Source organism: Pelophylax lessonae, assembly GCF_965119305.1.
Source record: "Pelophylax lessonae genome assembly, chromosome: 6".
In the NCBI taxonomy this organism is placed as follows: domain Eukaryota; kingdom Metazoa; phylum Chordata; class Amphibia; order Anura; family Ranidae; genus Pelophylax; species Pelophylax lessonae.
The window spans coordinates 12,624,065-12,645,692 of NC_138773.1; the positions used below are offsets into that span (position 1 = coordinate 12,624,065).

Genomic DNA, 21,628 nt, shown 5'->3' on the forward strand with positions numbered 1-21,628 from the left:
CTTACATCAAATTTGACCCTAGGAGTCCCCTCTCACATTAGGGTCCCCATCAGAGCCTCCTTACATCAGGATCCTCATCAGAGCTCCCCTACAACAGGGTCCCCATCACAGTCTTCTTACATGAGGGTCCCCCTTACATCAAATTTGACCCTAGGAGTTCCCTCTTACAGCAGGGTCCCCCATCAGAGCCTCCTTACATCAAGATCCCCATCAGAGCTCCCCTACATCAGGGTCCCCATTACAGTCTTCTTACATGAGGGTCCCCATCACAGTCTTCTTACATCAGGGTCCCCATCACAGTCTTCTTACATCAGGGTCCCCATCAAAGCCCCACGGCATCAGGGTCCCCTTTAGAGCCCCTCCTTATATCAGGGTCCCCATCAGAGCCCCTCCTTATATCAAAGTTGACCCTAAGAGACCCCTCTCACATCAGGGTCCCCATCAGAGCCCCCTCTTACAGCAGGGTCCCCCATCAGAGCCTCCTTACATCAGGGTCCTCATCAGAGCCTCCTTACATCAGGATCCCCATCAGAGCTCCCCTACATCAGGGTCCCCATCACAGCCTTCTTACATCAGGGTCCCCATCACAGCCTTCTTACATCAGGGTCCCCATCAAAGCTCATCTGCATCAGGGTCCCCTTTAGAGCCCCTACCTTATATCAGGGTCCCCATCAGAGCCCCCCTTACATCAAAGTTGACCCTAGGAGTCCCCTCTTACATCAGGGGGTAACGGTTCAGGCTGGTGGTGTAATGGTGTGGGGAAGGAGGTGGGGGGTAATGGTTCAGGCTGGTGGTGGTGTAATAGTGTGGGGGAGGAGGGGGGGTAACAGTTCAGGCTGGTGATATAACGGTGTGGGGGGTCTTGGCACACTTTGGCCCCCTTAGTACCAATTGATCATGGTTTACACACCACAGCCTACCTGAGTATTGTTGCTGGCCATGTCCATCCCTTTATGACTACAGTGTCCCCATCTTCTGATGGATAATGCACCATGTCACAAAGCTCCAATCATCTCACCACTGGTTTCTTCACCATGACAATGAGGTCACTGTCCTCCAATAGCCTCCACACTCACCACATCTCATCCAATAGAGCACCTTTGGGATGTGGTGGAATGGGAGATTCCCATCATGGATGTGCAGCCGACAAATCTGCAGCAACTGCGTGACGCTATCATGTCACTATGGAGGAAAATCTCTAAGAAATGTTTCCAACACCTCGTTGTATCTATGCCACCAAGAATGAAGGCAAAAGGGGGTCCAACCCACTACTAGCAAGGTGTACCTAATAAAGTGCTGGAGATGTATATTGAGCCTGGAATTCTTTACACTCAGAAGACTGAGGACATCTTGTGTTGTGAAAAGGGTACTGCAGGGGACAACTCTGGATTGAAGGTGAGTATTGCAGCCAGATCTGTTCTTTTGTGTTTTACAGCATGGAGGAGAATAAAGAAAATATAACAGTCTGGAACTGAACATTGTTACATGGGGGGGTGGGTGGCGGGGGAGGGGGGGGGGGTTCCCACAGTATTAGGAAGGAATAAAATCAGAAGATGAAATGAACACAGAAAAGTGAATGTGTTTGCTGTATGTAGTTACTGGGCTCTGATTGGTTGTCAGGAGGGAGGATCAGGCGGTGAGCCAGGAATCCTCTCCAATTCCAGGAAATCAGAAGGGAAAGCAGCACAGCTCTGGAATGTGGAAGTTCCCTCATGTGGGGGAGGGGTCCATGTCTTCTGGTTAATCTTTTGCTGCAGAGATCAAGCTGTGTGTGTGTATTGGCTGTGTGCTCATACCTGGACACTGGGACTGCTGGGACTTGTAGTTCTGTACTGGCTGTGTGCTCATACCTGGACACTGGGACTGCTGGGACTTGTAGTTCTGTACTGGCTGTGTGCTCATACCTGGACACTGGGACTGCTGGGACTTGTAGTTCTGTATTGGTTGTGTACTTCTATTTGTAAATGGGGACTGCTGGGACTTGTAGTTTTGTATTGGCTGTGTACTGATACCTGGAAACTGGGACTTGCAGTTCTATATTGGCTGTGTGCCCTGCTATCTAGACACTGGGACTGCTGGGACTTGTAGTTCTGTATTGGCTGTGTGCTGCTATCTGGGCACTGGGACTGCTGGGACCTCTAGTTCCATATTGGTTGTTTCCTTCTACCTGCACACTGGGACTGATGGGACTTGTAGTTCTATGTTGGCTGTGCCCTGCTATCTAGACATTGGGTCTGCTGGGACTTGTAGTTCTGTATTGGCTGTGTGCTGCTATCTGGACACTGGGAGTGCTGGGACTGCTGGGACTTGTAGTTCCGTAATGTCTGTGTGCTGATATCTGGGCACTGGGACTGCTGGGACTTGTAGTTCTGTATTGACTGTGTGCTGATATCTGGACACTGGGACTGCTGGGACTTGTAGTTCTACATTGACTGTGTGCTGATATCTGGGCACTGGGACTTGTAGTTCTATATTGACTGTGTGCTGATATCTGGACACTGGGACTGCTGGGACTTGTAGTTCTGTATTGGCTGTGTGCTGATAGACTGGGACTGCTGGGACCTGTAGTTCTGTGTTGGCTGTGTGCTGATAGACTGGGACTGCTGGGACTTGTAGTTCTGGACACTAGTCATGTAATAATACACAGAGATTTGGAAGATCTGGCTGCGGGGAATGTTTGGTGTTTATGAATATTTTGTATCGTTGTGTTTTTGGATTGGATACAAAATAAAATCCTTCCTGTGTCTGTTCTGTTACTTTGTAATGATGATGTCATCAATGTATCGCTGGTCTCATAGTTGGGATGTAGGGATTGCTCTGCTCCTCCAGCCGTGTACAGTTAGTGGAGATGAAGGGGTTAATGGGTACAACGGGGCCCCCTGCTGGTATCAGACTATGAGGAATATTTGTGTCACCAACCGGCCTCCCACGCCATGATCACCGCCATAGAGACCGGTGACAACAAACCCGAGAGCGCAGGAGGGGGGTGCAGAGAGGAGACCGCCGGGATGGGAGGGGTACGTATCACTGAGACACGGGGGGAGGGGGTACGTATCAATGAGACACGGGGGGTACTATAGAAAAACAGGCCATCCACCTAGTGTGGCCCTCCAGCTGTTGCAGAACTACAAGTCCCATGAGGCATTGTAAGGCGGATAGTTACTAGCATGACTCCCAGGGGCAGAAGCATGATGGGACTTGTAGTACCGCAGCAGTTTTTGGGCCACAGGTTGAGCCCCCCCAAGAGGTGAACATACACCGATTTCCTTCAAAGTTTTAAACTGTAAAGCGGAGTTCGACCCGTTTTTTTTGAAGGTCCAATTACCCTCCTGCCCATCCTGAATGCTGTAATAAATGGCTTTTTTTTTTTTGTTATTTATTATTATTTTATTATTTATTATTATTTTATTACTATTATTTTTATTATTATAGGAGGTCAAATTACCCTCCTGCCCATCCTGAATGCTGTAATAAATGGAAATTATTTGTTTTTTATTTTTAAATTTATTTTGTTATTATTTTTTTTTTGATTTTATTATTTATTCTTTATTTTATTTACTTTATTTATTTTTTATTTTTATTTGTACATACTTTTTTTTCTACTTTTCTGCTGCGACTTTTTCGGCTGCGGCCGTCTAGGCGATTTAGTCACTGGGCGATTTGAAAGGGCTCCTGGGATAGCGGTGTCATATATCCCAGGATTCCTTGCATATTGCCTAGTGATGAAATCTCGCGACTGGAAATGGCGCGAACGGGAGGATCGGGATCTCATGATTGACAGGTTGCTATAGCAATGGGGTGGGAACTTCCGCTGCCGCAATTGCTAAGCCCCATGCACACGGGACGTTTTTACAGCGGCTGTTTTTGGCGTCAGATGTTTTTTTTTTCTGCAGTCAGTAAACTCCCCAGCATGTTCTCCTATGTCTCCCCGGCATGTTCTCCTATGTCTCCCCGGCATGTTCTCCTATGTCTCCCCGGCATGTTCTCCTATGTCTCCCCAGCATGTTCTTCTATGTCTCCCCTGGCATGTTCTCCTATGTCTCCCCGGCATGTTCTCCTATGTCTCCCCACCATGTTCTCCTATGTCTCCCCAGCATGTTCTCCTATGTCTCCCCGGCATGTTCTCCTATGTCTCCCCAGCATGTTCTCCTATGTCTCCCCAGCATGTTCTTCTATGTCTCCCCTGGCATGTTCTCCTATGTCTCCCCGGCATGTTCTTCTATGTCTCCCCGGCATGTTCTCCTATGTCTCCCCGGCATGTTCTTCTATGTCTCCCCTGGCATGTTCTCCTATGTCTCCCCGGCATGTTCTCCTATGTCTCCCCAGTATGTTCTCCTATGTCTCCCCAGCATGTTCTCCTATGTCTCCCCAGCATGTTCTCCTATGTCTCCCCGGCATGTTCTCCTATGTCTCCCCGGCATGTTCTCCTATGTCTCCCCAGCATGTTCTCCTATGTCTCCCCAGTATGTTCTCCTATGTCTCCCCCAGCATGTTCTCCTATGTCTCCCCGGCATGTTCTCCTATGTCTCCCCAGCATGTTCTCCTATGTGTTCCCAGCATGTTCTCCTATGTGTTCCCAGCATGTTCTCCTATGTGTTCCCAGCATGTTCTCCTATGTCTCCCCGGCATGTTCTCCTATGTCTCCCCAGCATGTTCTCCTATGTCTCCCCAGCATGTTCTCTTATGTCTCCCCAGCATGTTCTCCTATGTCTCCCCGGCATGTTCTCCTCTGTCCTCCCCTGCATGTTCTCCTCTGTCCTCCCCGGCATGTTCTCCTATGTCTCCCCAGCATGTTCTCCTATGTCTCCCCGGCATGTTCTCCTATGTCTCCCCAGCATGTTCTCCTCTGTCTCCCCCCGGCATGTTCTCCTCTGTCTCCCCCCGGCATGTTCTCCTATGTCTCCCCAGCATGTTCTCCTATGTCTCCCCAGCATGTTCTCCTATGTCTCCCCCCGGCATGTTCTCCTATGTCTCCCCCCGGCATGTTCTCCTATGTCTCCCCAGCATGTTCTCCTATGTCTCCCCCGGCATGTTCTCCTATGTCTCCCCAGCATGTTCTTCTATGTCTCCCCAGCATGTTCTCCTATGTCTCCCCAGCATGTTCTCCTATGTCTCCCCGGCATGTTCTCCTCTGTCCTCCCCGGCATGTTCTCCTCTGTCCTCCCCGGCATGTTCTCCTATGTCTCCCCCAGCATGTTCTCCTATGTCTCCCCAGCATGTTCTCCTATGTCTCCCCCAGCATGTTCTCCTATGTCTCCCCCAGCATGTTCTCCTATGTCTCCCCAGCATGTTCTCCTATGTCTCCCCCAGCATGTTCTCCTATGTCTCCCCGGCATGTTCTCCTATGTCTCCCCAGCATGTTCTCCTATGTCTCCCCGGCATGTTCTCCTATGTCTCCCCAGCATGTTCTCCTCTGTCCTCCCCGGCATGTTCTCCTATGTCTCCCCCCGGCATGTTCTCCTATGTCTCCCCAGCATGTTCTCCTACGTCTCCCCGGCATGTTCTCCTACGTTTTCCCAGCATGTTCTCCTATGTCTCCCCGGCATGTTCTCCTATGTCTCCCCGGCATGTTCTCCTATGTCTCCCCAGCATGTTCTCCTATGTCTCCCCAGCATGTTCTCCTACGTCTCCCCGGCATGTTCTCCTACGTTTTCCCAGCATGTTCTCCTATGTCTCCCCGGCATGTTCTCCTATGTCTCCCCGGCATGTTCTCCTCTGTCCTCCCCGGCATGTTCTCCTCTGTCCTCCCCGGCATGTTCTCCTATGTCTCCCCAGCATGTTCTCCTATGTCTCCCCAGCATGTTCTCCTATGTCTCCCCAGCATGTTCTCCTATGTCTCCCCGGCATGTTCTCCTATGTCTCCCCGGCATGTTCTCCTATGTCTCCCCAGCATGTTCTCCTATGTCTCCCCAGCATGTTCTTCTATGTCTCCCCTGGCATGTTCTCCTATGTCTCCCCGGCATGTTCTTCTATGTCTCCCCGGCATGTTCTCCTATGTCTCCCCGGCATGTTCTTCTATGTCTCCCCTGGCATGTTCTCCTATGTCTCCCCGGCATGTTCTCCTATGTCTCCCCAGTATGTTCTCCTATGTCTCCCCAGTATGTTCTCCTATGTCTCCCCAGCATGTTCTCCTATGTCTCCCCAGCATGTTCTCCTATGTCTCCCCGGCATGTTCTCCTATGTCTCCCCGGCATGTTCTCCTATGTCTCCCCAGCATGTTCTCCTATGTCTCCCCAGTATGTTCTCCTATGTCTCCCCCAGCATGTTCTCCTATGTCTCCCCGGCATGTTCTCCTATGTCCCCCCCAGCATGTTCTCCTATGTCTCCCCAGCATGTTCTCCTATGTGTTCCCAGCATGTTCTCCTATGTGTTCCCAGCATGTTCTCCTATGTCTCCCCAGCATGTTCTCCTATGTCTCCCCGGCATGTTCTCCTATGTCTCCCCAGCATGTTCTCCTATGTCTCCCCAGCATGTTCTCTTATGTCTCCCCAGCATGTTCTCCTATGTCTCCCCGGCATGTTCTCCTCTGTCCTCCCCGGCATGTTCTCCTCTGTCCTCCCCGGCATGTTCTCCTATGTCTCCCCCAGCATGTTCTCCTATGTCTCCCCCAGCATGTTCTCCTATGTCTCCCCAGCATGTTCTCCTATGTCTCCCCCAGCATGTTCTCCTATGTCTCCCCCAGCATGTTCTCCTATGTCTCCCCCAGCATGTTCTCCTATGTCTCCCCCAGCATGTTCTCCTATGTCTCCCCAGCATGTTCTCCTATGTCTCCCCGGCATGTTCTCCTATGTCTCCCCAGCATGTTCTCCTCTGTCCTCCCCGGCATGTTCTCCTATGTCTCCCCCCGGCATGTTCTCCTATGTCTCCCCAGCATGTTCTCCTATGTCTCCCCGGCATGTTCTCCTACGTTTTCCCAGCATGTTCTCCTATGTCTCCCCAGCATGTTCTCCTATGTCTCCCCGGCATGTTCTCCTATGTCTCCCCAGCATGTTCTCCTATGTCTCCCCAGCATGTTCTCCTATGTCTCCCCGGCATGTTCTCCTACGTTTTCCCAGCATGTTCTCCTATGTCTCCCCGGCATGTTCTCCTATGTCTCCCCGGCATGTTCTCCTCTGTCCTCCCCGGCATGTTCTCCTATGTCTCCCCAGCATGTTCTCCTATGTCTCCCCGGCATGTTCTCCTATGTCTCACCGGCATGTTCTCCTATGTCTCCCCAGCATGTTCTCCTATGTCTCCCCGGCATGTTCTCCTATGTCTCACCGGCATGTTATCTTATGTCTCCATGCACACACAGGCTGTTATCAGCAGGTTTTGGCAGTGGGCGTTTTCTGGCTGAAAAAAAAAAGAAAACTAGTAGGCTTTAACCATTTCAGCTCCGGAAGGTTTTACCTCCTTAAAGCGGTAGTATACTTCGCTTTTTAACTTTTACCTACAGGTAAGCCTATAATAAGGGTTACCTGTAGGTAAAATTAATATCTCCTAAACCTGCACGGTTTAGGAGATATTCACCTTGCATGCAGCAGCTGAAACCAGTGGCACATGCGCGCTGAAGGTCCGGCGTATCTTGCCAGACCTACAGAGCTCCTTGCCGGCTCCTTGCCTGGAAAGTGAACTCCCGCGCGCAAGGGAACATGTCAGCTGCCTCAGCGGTCTCAGGACGACCATGTTGGGGCTTTGTTCCAAGGTAAGTATTTCATAATGTGCTAGTATGCAATGCATACTAGCACATTATGCCATTGTCCTGCAGGGTTTGTTTGTTTTTTTTTGTTGTTGTTGTTTTTTGGGGGATACAGCCGCTTTAATGACCAGGCCATGTTTTGAGATTCGGCACTGCGTGACTTTAACTGACAATTGCACGTGCGACACTGTACCCAAATAAAATCGATGTCCTTTTTTCCCACAAATAGAGCTTTCTTTTGGTGGTATTTGATCTCCTCTGCAATTTTTCAATGATGGCTATTTTATTCTCTGTGGTCTCTGCTAAACATAATATATATATATATATAAACTTTGGGGTTCTGAGTGATTTTCTAGCAAAAAATACTGACACAAAGATGTAAGAAAAGTCCGGTCTATAAGTGACTGATAGATTTTCCAAAGAATGTTGGTGAGAATATTTCGTGTGACATTCAATGACTGGACGAATGTCATGTGAAAGTACTTCAAAATTTCAATGGCTTGTAACCACTTCTTAATAACCAGGCCATTTTTTGTGATTCGGCGCTGCGTTATTTTAACTGACAATTGCGCAGTCGTGTGAAGCTGTACCCAAATAAAATTGATGTTCTTTTTTGATCTTTATTTTTTTAATTTTTATTTTTTTGCGCTATATATATATATATAAGAGCGACACTTCTAATATATTTTTCACTTTCTGAATATATATATATAATTTTTCTTTTTTAGCAGATACCCTAGAGAATAAAATGGCTATTGTTGAAATGTTTTATGGCATTTGCGCAAATGCAGTTTTTTCTAAAAAAAAAAAAAATACAATTCAAGTAATTTTAATGCAAAACAAAAATATAAAAACATAAAAATAAATATAAAAAAGCACAATATAAATCAATTTTGTGTTCCCACACTGACACCGTCCTCTGCCCTACTGACACCGTCCTCTGCCCTACTGACACCGTTCTCTGCCCTACTGACACCGTTCTCTGCCCTACTGACACCGTCCTCTGCCCTATGCCCTACTGACACCGTCCTCTTCCCTACTGACCCCGTCCTCTTCCCTACTGACCCCGTCCTCTGCCCTACTGACACCGTCCTCTGCCCAATGCCCTACTGACACCGTCCTCTGTCTTCTGCCCTACTGACACCGTCCCCTGTCTTCTGCCCTACTGACACCGTCATCTGCCCTACTGACACCATCCTTTGTCCTCTGCCCTACTGACACCGTTCTCTGTCCTCTGCCCTACTGACACCATCCTCTGTCCTCTGCCCTACTGACACCGCCCTCTGCCCTACTGACACCAATCTCTGCTCTACTGACACCGTCCTCTGCCCTACTGACACCATCCACTGCCCTACTGACACCATCCACTGCCCTACTGACACCGTCCTCTGCCCTACTGACACCAGTCTCTGCCCTACTGACACCGTCCTCTGCCCTACTGACACCGTCCTCTGCCCTTTGCCCTACTGACACCGTCCTCTGCCCTCTGCCCTACTGACACCGTCCTCTGTACTCTGCCCTACTGACACCGTCCTCTGTCTTCTGCCCTACTGACACCGTTATCTGCCCTACTGACACCGTCCTCTGTCCTCTGCCCTACTGACACCGTCCTCTGTCCTCTGCCCTACTGACACCATCCTCTGTCCTCTGCCCTACTGACACCGTCCTCTGCCCTACTGACACCGTCCTCTGCCCTACTGACACCAATCTCTGCTCTACTGACACCGTCCTCTGTCCTACTGACACCGTCCTCTGTCCTCTGCCCTACTGACACCATCCACTGCCCTACTGACACCATCCACTGCCCTACTGACACCGTCCTCTGCCCTACTGACACCAATCTCTGCCCTACTGACACCGTCCACTGCCCTATTGACACCAATCTCTACCCTACTGACACCGTCCACTGCCCTACTGACTTTCTCCACTGCCCTACTGACACAGTCCTCTGTCCTCTGCCCTACTGACACCGTCCTCTGTCCTCTGCCCTACTGACACCACTCTATGCCCTACTGACACCATTCACTGCCCTACTGACACCGTCCTCTGCCCTACTGACACCGTCCTCTGCCCTACTGACACTGTCCTCTGCCCTACTGACACCAATCTCTGCCCTACTGACACCAATCTCTGCCCTACTGACACCAATCTCTGCCCTACTGACTTCCTCCTCTGCCCTACTGACACCGTCCTCTGTCCACTGCCCTACTGACACCGTCCTCTGTCCACTGCCCTACTGACACCGTCCACTGCCCTACTGACACCGTCCACTGCCCTACTGACAGCGTCCTCTGCCCTACTGACACCAATCTCTGCCCTACTGACACCGTCCACTGCCCTACTGACACCAATCTTTGCCCTACTAATCACGTCCACTGCTGTACTGACCACATCCACTGCTCTGCATATATACATGACTGTTTGTGCTTTGGGGTGCACACTCTATTGCAATCATTGCACAGGACCCCCCCCCCCATACTACCCCCATCATTGCACAGAACCCCTCTCCCTCATACTACCCCCACCATTACACAGGACCCCCCTCCCCCATACTACCCCCATCATTACACTGGACCACCTCCCCCATACTACCCCCATCATTGCACAGAACCCCTCTCCCCCATACTACCCCCACCATTACACAGAACCCCTCTCCCCATACTACCCCCATGATTTCACAGAACCCCCTCCCCCATACTACCCCCATCATTGCACAGAATCACCTCCCCCATACTACCCCCACTATTGCACAGAATCACCTCCCCCATACTACCCCCACTATTACACAGAACCCCTCTCCCCCATACTACCCCCATCATCGCACAGAACCCCCTCCCCCATACTACCCCCATCATTGCACAGAACCCCTCTCCCCCATACTACCCCCACCATTACACAGGGGCCCCCTCCCCCATACTACCCCCATCATTGCACAGAACCCCCTCCCCCATACTACCCCCATCATTGCACAGAACCCCTCTCCCCATATATAATGTGGAACTTGGATGGGAGAAGGGAATAGTGGGATACTCCAACTGAACTATTCACAGTAGATAAGGACAACTCTCACTTGGCCTCACCAGGTTATTTGTGGAAGCAGACACTGCTTTGACCATACTGCCACTTGTATGGGATAATTAAGTCCTTTTGCTCTCTCCAGCAGCAGACTTGATGCAACTACATTATCTTCAGGACACTCTCTAGCATCCCCTTGACTGACACCCGTCCACTGACTCTTCTACTCAAAGGGATGGCCCTCACAGGACAGACCCCATGACACAGATCTGTACTCACAGTAGGCAGAATCAGATCCTTCCTAGTGTCTCCCTTCCAGTCGGCTCTGCGGGACCTCTGGGTTCAGCTTCTCTCTCTCTGACTTTCAGGCCCTCAGGTCGACCACCCAAGGCCGCATGGCAGCTTCTACAGAGGGGGAGCCGAAGTCCCCGAGCAAATGTGCCCGTGGCATTTATACAGTCACCCAGCATGCAACAAGACACTTTCCACTGTCAGTCACCAGGGCTGTAACAATGCCTGTGCACTCATTTGTTACTCCCACTGTGCAATATGCCTCCCTGTTGGACCAGTGTGAAACATTCAGACAAGCTGAGCTGCACCTGAGCACCATGTGCAGACCCTACCAATGGATCCTGCTTCCTGGTAGGCAGAGAGCAATCTAAATTTACCTGGCAATCTTCTTGGTAAGCAGAAAGACCCAAAAACTATACTCTCTTCCTGCACCTACCTAGGAGGGTGCTACGCAACCCATAGAGATGAAAGGTTCCACAACTCGATAGAAGCAAACATCGCCCACACTAAAATGAGATGGGATTTGGATAGCTGTGAGATAGAGAGAAATGTTTGTCTTTCCTGGTATGTTGCTGTTCCGGTAGGTTATAAGACAATTGCCGTCTACCTCTTGTCTTCAGATATGCAGTCATAGAGGAGTTTCTTTGGCCATCTGCTCCAGGGACAGTGAAGAGAATTACCAATGGCTGCAAGATCATCTGGAGAACAAGATGTTCCATCGTACAAAGGTGGTCGTCCATCCCCTCTACATATCCAACAATGCTACTGAGTTCTATAACGTGGCCCCCCGCCATGACTTCGCCATCCTGTACCACACCAAGAAACGGGGGAGGGTAAATGTCACCAACGTTACCGACTCTCTGTATGACCAGGAGCTGAAATATCTTCATGACAAGCTGGGTGAGTGTTGTCTTGTGGTTTAGTTTTAAGAATTATGTATCATCAACACAATCAGCAACAGCTCAAGGCTAAACCCCAGGCTAATGCCTAAATACACACATAAAATACCTGCCCATCCAGTCCTAAGATTTACACAGCTCTGCTATCCAGTAAAGCTCTGTTTGGCAGGGAATGAGACTTGATTTTTTGGTAAAAGTGGTTGTAAACCTCTAGAATGAAAAATGAATATAGCATATCCCTCAATAGCACGTGTCCAACATAAGACCCGTTGGCCAAATAATTTCTGCACATACCACACCCCTGAACTCTGCACTCTGTACATAACACCCCACTGAACTCTGCACTCTACATAACACACCACTGAACTCTGCACTCTGTACATAACACACCACTGAACTCTGCACTCTGTACATAACACACCACTGAACTCTGCACTCTGTACATAACACACCACTGAACTCTGCACTCTGTACATAACACACTACTGAACTCTGCACTCTGTACATAACACACTACTGAACTCTGCACTCTGTACATAACACATCACTGAACTCTGCACACTGTACATAACATACCACTGAACTCTGCACTCTGTATATAACACATCACTGAACTCTGCACTCTGTACATAACACACCCCTGAACGCTGCACATAACACACCACTGAACTCTGAACTCTGTACATAACACACCCCTGAACGCTGCACATAACACACCACTGAACTCTGCACTCTGTACATAACACACCCCTGAACTCTACACTCTGTACATAACACACCCCTGAACTCTGCACTCTGTACATAACACACCACTGAACTCTGCACTCTGTACATAACACACCCCTGAACTCTGCACACTGTACATAACACACCACTGAACTCTGCACACTGTACATAACACACCACTGAACTCTGCACTCTGTACATAACACACCCCTGAACTCTGCACTCTGTACATAACACACCACTGAACGCTGCACATAACACACCACTGAACTCTGCACTCTGTACATAACACACCACTGAACGCTGCACATAACACACCCCTGAACTCTACACTCTGTACATAACACACCCCTGAACTCTACACTCTGTACATAACACACCACTGAACTCTGCACTCTGTACATAACATACCACTGAACTCTGCACTCTGTACATAACACACCCCTGAACTCTACACTCTGTACATAACACACCACTGAACTCTTCACTCTGTACATAACACACCCCTGAACTCTACACTCTGTACATAACACACCACTGAACTCTGCACTCTGTACATAACATACCACTGAACTCTGCACTCTGTACATAACATACCACTGAACTCTGCACTCTGTACATAACACACCCCTGAACTCTGCACTCTGTACATAACACACCACCGAACTCTGCACTCTGTACATAACACACCACTGAACTCTGCACTCTGTACATAACATACCACTGAACTCTGCACTCTGTACATAACACACCCCTGAACTCTGCACTCTGTACGTAGTGTACCACTGAACTCTGCACTCTGTACATAACACATCCCATAACTCTGCACTCTGTTCGTAGTGCACCACTGAACTCTGTACTCTGTACATAACACACTACTAAACTCTGCACTCTGTACATAACACACCCCTGAATTCTGTACATAACACACCACTGAACTCTGCACTCTGTACATAACACACCCCTGAACTCTGCACTCTGCACGTTGTGTACCACTGAACTCTGAACTCTGCACTCTGCACATAACACACCACTGAACTCTGCAGATAACACACCACTGAACTCTGCACTCTGTACATAACACACCACTGAACTCTGCACTCTGTACATAACACACCACTGAACTCTGCACTCTGTACATAACACACCACTGAACTCTGCACTCTGTACATAACACACTACTAAACTCTGCACTCTGTACATAACATACCACTGAACTCTGCACTCTGTACGTAACACACCACTGAATTCTGTACATAACACACCACTGAACTCTGCACTCTGTACATAACACACCCCTGAACTCTGCACTCTGTGCATAGTGTACCATTGAACTCTGCACTCTGTACATAACACACCACTGAACTCTGCACTCTGTACATAACACACCCCTGAACTCTGCACTCTGTGCATAGTGTACCACTGAACTCTGCACTCTGTATATAACACACCACTGAACTCTGCACTCTGTACATAACACACCACTGAACCCTGCACTTGGCACGTAGCACACCCCTGAACTCTTTTTCCTTTAACTGTCCAAGGATTCTTTGGTACTCTATTGTTGGGGGAGCCGATGTTCATAGTCCACGTCCATAGTAGAGCCATGTCTTTCTATCTAACATAAGGACAACCCTTCCTATTTGAATTCGCAGGGGAAGCAGTAAAAGCAGGCTTTGGAGCTTAATTGTTGGGGGAGTCCACATCCAAAACCCATGTCCATACTGTAAACATGTCCTACCTAATCCAAGGACAGTCCTTCATATTTTGATTTACAGGGGGAACAGAAGCATTAAAAGGGTACTTTGCACCTCATCCTATTGTTAGGAGAGTCCACATCCATAGCTCAGGTCCATATACTAGAGCCATGTCCTCCTACCTAATCCAAGGACAATCCTTCTTATGTGGATTCACAAGGGACACAAGAAAAGGATACTTTGAAACTCTAGTGTTGGGGAGCCCATGTTCTTAGCCCATGTCTGTGATAGAGCCAGGTCTTCCTACCTAATCCAAAAATGATCCTTCTTATTTGGATTCACAGGGGAAGCAGTAATCAAGTAAAGTACTTTAGACCTAATTCTTTTGTTCGGGAGCCCATGTCCATAGCTCACACCCATACAAGAAGCATATCTGCCTTTCTAACAGAGGCCTAACTAGAACCTTTAGGGCCCCGGTGCAAGAAACCATGAAGGCCCTCCCGGACCCTTCCCTTCAAGCCTGGGGCTCTTCCCACTGATCCTGGGGCCCTTTGCTCTGGATGCGGGGCCCTTTATTACGGTCCCACAGGGGGACCCTTTCACAAGTTCTGCAGCGGGCCCCCTTCCTGCCATCTTGGGGCCTCCCCATGGTGGTGGAATGCCAGGGCCCGGTTGCAAGTCTGACCTTTGCGATCCTGGAAGTTCACCCACTGGTGTCAGTAGGTTTTATTTTTTGGTATTTTAATTGTATTATTTTTTATCATTTTATTTTTTTTGCAGTGTTACTGACAATGACTCTGTCCATTCAGAAAAGGAAAGAGCTGGTAAATTACATATTTACCGACCCTTCCTGGTTCTCTATTGTGACACATCCCCTGCAGCAGCCGGCAGGAGAGGGGTGGGATCACAGTGGGGGGGGGGGGGGGCAGCACAGTGGGGGGGGGGACCAGGGGAGCATACAGGGGCCCAGACACAGCAGAACACAAGTGAACTGGATAGGAGGAGTGGCGGGGGCAGCATACAGAGGAACCAATCTCCTCCATTTTCCTCCTGCAGATACAGGAGGAAAAAGCAGGACAGTGATTTCTCTGCATGCTGCCCCCGCCGCCCCTCCTATCCAGGTGTACAGGGGAGCCGCATAGGCCCCCGGTTGCAATTGCAACCCCTGCAACCCCTGTAGTTACTCCCATGCTTCCTAATCCAACGACGATCCTTCTTCTTTGGATTCACTGTGGAGATGGAGGGGGGGAAAGGGCATAAGATGATTGTTCCATACCCCCTGATGTAAGTAGGTTTTACTTAATGAACATGGCAGAACTAGAGCAGAGGATATGTGGACTTGGGAAGATTTTTAATTGATTACCCACAGGTGAGTTCTAGTCTTTGTCCCATCCCCCAACAATAGAAAGAGGTCTAAAGTACTCTTTTACTCATCAAGAATATGTAGGTTATTATTATTATTATACAGGATTTATATAGAGCCAACAGTTTGCACAGCGCTTTACAATGTGAGGGAAGACAATACAGTTACAATACCATTTAATACAAAAGGAATTAGAGGGCCCTGCTTGTTAGACTCTAGAGAGTCTAGAAATTATAAGATAAATATAAGCAGAATTGACTTTAACTTTACATCTGTGGTCTCCCAGAGCGCTCAGATCCTTCTCCATCATTGACTCCACCAGGTCCATGAATGTTTTTAGGGTCTCAAGTGAATACATTTACATTTATCTATATAAAAGCTCACATGCCATAGGATTTATGTGTGCGGTAGAAAAATAGTCTCTATTAGACAAGTAAGAGGTCCAAGGAACTTACCGACTGTGTATTAATTCACCTGGCAGCATGATGTTTGGTGAACATTCACTCACTTTACAATGACACATCACCAGTGAGCGCCACAATAGGCCGTACCTGAATAAAAAAAAAGGTTATTTTCTTTCTTTAAAGGTAAGAAAAAGGTTGTGGTTGTGATAGACGATCTGGAGGAAAGTGGTGACCGTGAGAAAAACAGAATTCAAAGTGCACAAGAAGACCTTCAAAAGTACGCGTGCAATTTATTCCTCTTCTCCACGACAGATAAAAATCATATCAAAGAACAGGGAATGGCCCAAGGAGAAGTAACAGAAAAAATTAAAGCTTTAAAGAAAGAAATTAAAACAGGTAACATGTTAAAGCTTTGCCTGAAAAAAGTAAATATTATATAAAATATGTGGCCACAAGTTTGTGAACCCCTGACCATCACCCCGATATAAGCTTGATAGACATACCAATACAAACCATGACCCATTATTATGGAGCTGCCCACTCACCCATTGCCAATAATACAGAGCTGCCCCCTCTCCCATGGCCATTAATATGGAGCTGCCTCCTCCCCCATGGCCATTAATATGGAGCTGCTCCTTCTCTCGTGACTATTAAGATGGACTTGCCCCCTCTCCCATGGCCATTAATATGGAGATGTTCACGTCGCCTTTGGCCAATTATATGGACTTGCCAACTCTCCCCAGTACCCCCCATGGCCATTATTATGGAGCTGCCTCCTCCCCCATGGCCATTATTATGGAACCGCTTCTTCTCTCGTGGCTATTAAGATGGACTTACCAACTCTCCCCAGTACCCCCCATGGCCATTATTATGGAGCTGCCCCTTCCCTCATGGCCATTAATATGGAGCTGCCTCCTCTCCCAAGGCCATTAATATGTTGCTGCTCCTTCTCTCGTGGCTATTAAGATGGACTTGCCCCCTCTCCCATGGCCATTAATATAGAGATGTTCATGTTGCCTTTGGCCAATTATATGGACTTGCCAACTCTCCCCAGTACCCCCCATGGCCATTATTATGGAGCTGCCTCCTCCCCCATGGCCATTATTATGGAACCGCTCCTTCTCTCGTGGCTATTAAGATGGACTTGCCTCCTCTCCCATGGCCATTAATATAGAGATGTTCACGTTGCCTTTGGCCAATTATATGGACTTGCCAACTCTCCCCAGTACCCCCCATGGCCATTAATATGGAGCTGCCTCCTCCCCCATGGCCATTAATATGGAGCTGCTCCTTCTCTCGTGGCTATTAAGATGGACTTGCCTCCTCTCCCATGGCCATTAATATAGAGATGTTCACGTTGCCTTTGGCCAATTATATGGACTTGCCAACTCTCCCCAGTACCCCCCATGGCCATTATTATGGAGCTGCCTCCTCCCCCATGGTCATTAATATGGAGCCGCTCCTTCTCTCGTGGCTATTAAGATGGACTTACCAACTCTCCTCAGTACCCCCCATGGCCATTAATATGGAGCTGCCTCCTCCCCCATGGCCATTAATATGGAGCTGCTCCTTCTCTCGTGGCTATTAAGATGGACTTGCCCCCTCTCCCATGGCCATTAATATAGAGATGTTCACGTTGCCTTTGGCAAATTATATGGACTTGCCAACTCTCCCCAGTACCCCCCATGGCCATTATTATAGAGCTGCCTCCTCCCCCATGGCCATTGCTATGGATTAGCCTCCTCTCCCATGGCCATTAATATGGAGCTGCCTCCTCCCCCATGGCCATTAATATGGAGCTGCTCCTTCTCTCGTGGCTATTAAGATGGATTTGCCCCCTCTCCCATGGCCATTAATATGGAGATGTTCACGTCACCTTTGGCCAATTATATGGACTTGCCAACTCTCCCCAGTACCCCCCATGGCCATTATTATGGAGCTGCCTCCTCCCCCATGGCCATTATTATGGAGCTGCCCCTTCCCTCATGGCCATTACTATGGATTAGCCTCCTCTCCCATGGCCATTAATATGGAGATGTTCACTTCACCCCTAGCCAGTTATATGGTGGACTTGCCAACCTCCCCCATGGCCAATAATATAGAGATGTTCACGTCGCCTTTGGCCAATTATATGGACTTGCCAACTCTCCTCAGTACCCCCCATGGCCATTATTATGGAGCTGCCCCTTCCCTCATGGCCATTAATATGGAGCTGCCTCCTCTCCCATGGCCATTAATATGGAGATGTTCACTTCACCCCTAGCAAGCAATATGGTGGGCTTTCCAACCTCCCCCATGGCCAATAATATAGAGTTAGCCTTGCAGCTATAACATACTCCGATCTCCTGGAAAGGCTTTCCACATTATTTTGGACTGCATCTGTGGGAATTTGTGGCCATTTGTGATGATGGATGAGACGACCTGGCTCACAATTTGTATTCTGATTCCTCCCAAATCTGTTCAGTAGAGTTGAGGTCAGGGCTCTGTGCAGGTGACTCGAGTTCCTCGACACCAAACTGGTCAAACCATGTCTTTATGTAGCTGGTTCGGTGGGGCTCAGTCATGCTGGGACACTGATGGCTCGTTTCCACTGAATGGTACGGTTCGGTTCCGTACGGTACGCTATTTTTGCCATTTCCATTGTGGATGGTACCCTAATTCCGAACCGTACTGTACCACTTTTTTGGGACCCTTTCGTTGGGGGACCAAGCACATTAGTACCGTACCAACAGGGTGGAGCTACACTCTGCAGAACTTTCATTGGTTGACGGAGAATAGTCTATCACAGCTTTCCTGCTACACCACGCCTATCATGAAAGGGTACTATTGGCAGTGGAAATGCAAGTTGTACCGTTCCGAACCGTACCGTACTGAACCGAACCGTACCGTACCACTTAGTGGAAACGAGGCATAAGGGGACTTCTTCAAACCGAGACAAGGTCAGGAATACAGCTCCACTTATTTTGAAAGTGTGGCCCATTGTCTTTACTCTCAACAAGATATGTTGAATTTTGGTCCGGAGAAAGAGATTGTTGATTTCTCCAGATATCTGGCAGAATTGAATAATTCCAATAGGTGAAAATAACAGAAAGCCATCTAGTATCAGTTCAGCAGCCTTCCCAAGAAGATGCTCTGCTGTTACATATGCAGGAGAAAATGTATTACATAATGTATTAAAATTCAGCTTTAATTTTTTTACTTTAATTTCATCCACAGGAAGCAGAACAGCGAAGAGGGGAAAACACATCAAGGTAAATAGAAAGTCTAATGAGATAGATAGATAGACAGACAGACAGACAGACAGACAGACAGACAGACAAGGAAATAGCATTCTTGCCTTAGAAGTCTGCATTTTATGCTGGTTTGCACCCAAAGTGACCCTGATGTGCGAATGAGACATCAGACTGTAAGCTCCTGATGTGGACAGAGACTGAAAGAAATAGTTTTACGCTAGCTCTTTTTTTAACTTAGGCATAAAGGGCCTCATCTGTGGCCCATGACAGCTCCAAAAGACCACGCATAATATTCAGTACATGACAGCAGACTGTAAGAGACTTCAAACGTATTAAAGGAGATAGTCAGAGACTACTGCTATGCAACAGGTATAGTTGGAGACTGATTGCAGGAGACAATCAGATACTGGAGACATGCTACGCCAGACTGTTAGAGATCCCTGACATTACAGATTACTTTTAAATGAATACTCCCGCTACTGACTGCTAGGGTCTGTAAAATGGCTACACAGCCAGGGCCAAAGGCCTTCATGTGGTACTGGGGCTGTCGGTTGGGCACCAGGATTCTATGTCTACTACATGCCACACACTTGGTGTAGATCAAGCTGGAGAGGTGGCTTCTCCTGCACCTCTTGCCCAAAACCCTTGGTAGTGGTGACAGGATATGTGAGGGCACAGAGTGGCACGGGGGTCAAAGTAGCGGGCAGCACCAACTGTTGGATGCAAGACATAGATGGCTGGATAAGGACCAGAGACAGGAACATGGTGACACTTGATTAAAGATCAGACACAAGTCAAAGGCCATCAAAAGCAAGACAGTCAGGTACAGGAGGCAGAATTGGGATACAAGCCAAGGTCAGCCCACAGCCAGGCAGTGAGATACCAAATTTGTAAGCAGAATACAGAGTCCAAACACAGGCCAAGGTCACAGCAGGTAGACAGAAATCCATAGATAGGTCACAGTTAAACCGATTCGTACATGGGAAGGCAAATCAGGAACTATCTGAAGACCACTCAGCAATTTTTTTATGTCACACTCCAGCTTAAATAGACTAATCAGTGCCAATACCAGCACCCCTACACCCTATGGTGTGGCCTACAATCTCAAACTAGGGATGCCCATGCCCATGTTCTAGGATGGCAGGTCGGCAATCCCAGATCACGATCAACCCACCATCCTACAGCAGAAGAGTGCATGGAGTCGGCACCGGCAGCAGAGGAAGCAGGCAGCCATGGACGGATCAGGAGCCGCATGAGCTGATGCTTCCTCTGCAGCGCCGGCTCCTGTCCCAGGCAGAGTGATACCAAGTGCACTTCTGGGACCTTACAAGCAGCCTTTCAAGTGGTCCTCTTGGCTGTCACACCCCAAATGCACTGTACAAATTTAATGCCTCTTGAATGGCACTTGTTGAAATTTACACTCCTGAGAAACATTCCTGGTACCAATTTTGTGTGGCCACCATTATTTTCCAGCACTGCTTTACCCCTCTTGGGCATGGAGTTCACCAGAGCTTCACAGGTCACCACTGGAGTCCTCTTCCACTCCTCCATGACAACATTACGAAGCTGGTGGATGTTGGAGACCTTGCGCTCCTCTACCTTCCATTTGAGGATGCCCCACAGATGCTTAATGGGGTTTAAGTCTAGAGACATGCTTGGCCAGTCCATCACCTTTACCCTCAGCCTCTTTAGCAAGGCAGTAGTTGTCTTGGAGGTGTATTTGGGGTCGTTATCATGTTGGAATACTACCCTGCAGCCCAGTCTCCATAGGGAGGGGATCATGCTCTGCTTCAGTATGTCACAGTACATGTTGGCATTCATGGTTCCCTGAATAAACTGTAGGTCCCCAGTGGTGGCAGCACTCATGCAGCCCCAGACCATGGCACTCCCACCACCATGCTTGACTGTAGGAAGGCACACTTGTCTTTGTACTCCTCACCTGGTTGCCACCACACACTCTTGACACATCTGAACCAAATAAGTTTATCTTGGTCTCATCAGACCACAGGAGATGGTTCCAGTAATCCATGTCCTTAGTCTGCTTGTCTTCAGCAAACTGTTTGTGGGCTTTCTTGTGCATTATCTGTAGAAGAGGCTTCCTTCTGGGACGGCAGCCATGCAGACCAATGCAGTGTGCGGCGTGTGGTCTGAGCACTGACAGGCTGATCCCCCACCCCTTCAACCTCTGCAGCAATTCTGGCAGCCCTCATATGTCTATTTTCCAAAGAGGTTGCCACCACACACTCTTGACACATCTGAACCAATTAAGTTTATCTTGGTCTCATCAGACCACAGGAGATGGTTCCAGTAATCCATGTCCTT

The 21,628-nt window shown here is 48.6% G+C and overlaps 1 protein-coding gene across 1 annotated transcript in view; it reads left to right on the forward strand.

Moving 5' to 3' along the window:
• Positions 1 to 2,933: 2,933 nt before the first annotated feature.
• LOC309558409 (uncharacterized protein) overlaps positions 2,934 to 21,628 on the forward strand; it is a gene marked incomplete at both ends in the record, with an annotated part of 52,765 nt that continues 34,070 nt past the window's right edge. Inside the window, 4 exons of the mRNA XM_082261483.1 lie at positions 2,934 to 3,017; positions 11,605 to 11,884; positions 16,257 to 16,469; positions 19,290 to 19,324. Of these exons, the coding sequence (XP_082117609.1) occupies positions 2,934 to 3,017; positions 11,605 to 11,884; positions 16,257 to 16,469; positions 19,290 to 19,324 (612 nt within the window). The remainder of the gene's footprint in view (positions 3,018 to 11,604; positions 11,885 to 16,256; positions 16,470 to 19,289; positions 19,325 to 21,628) is intronic.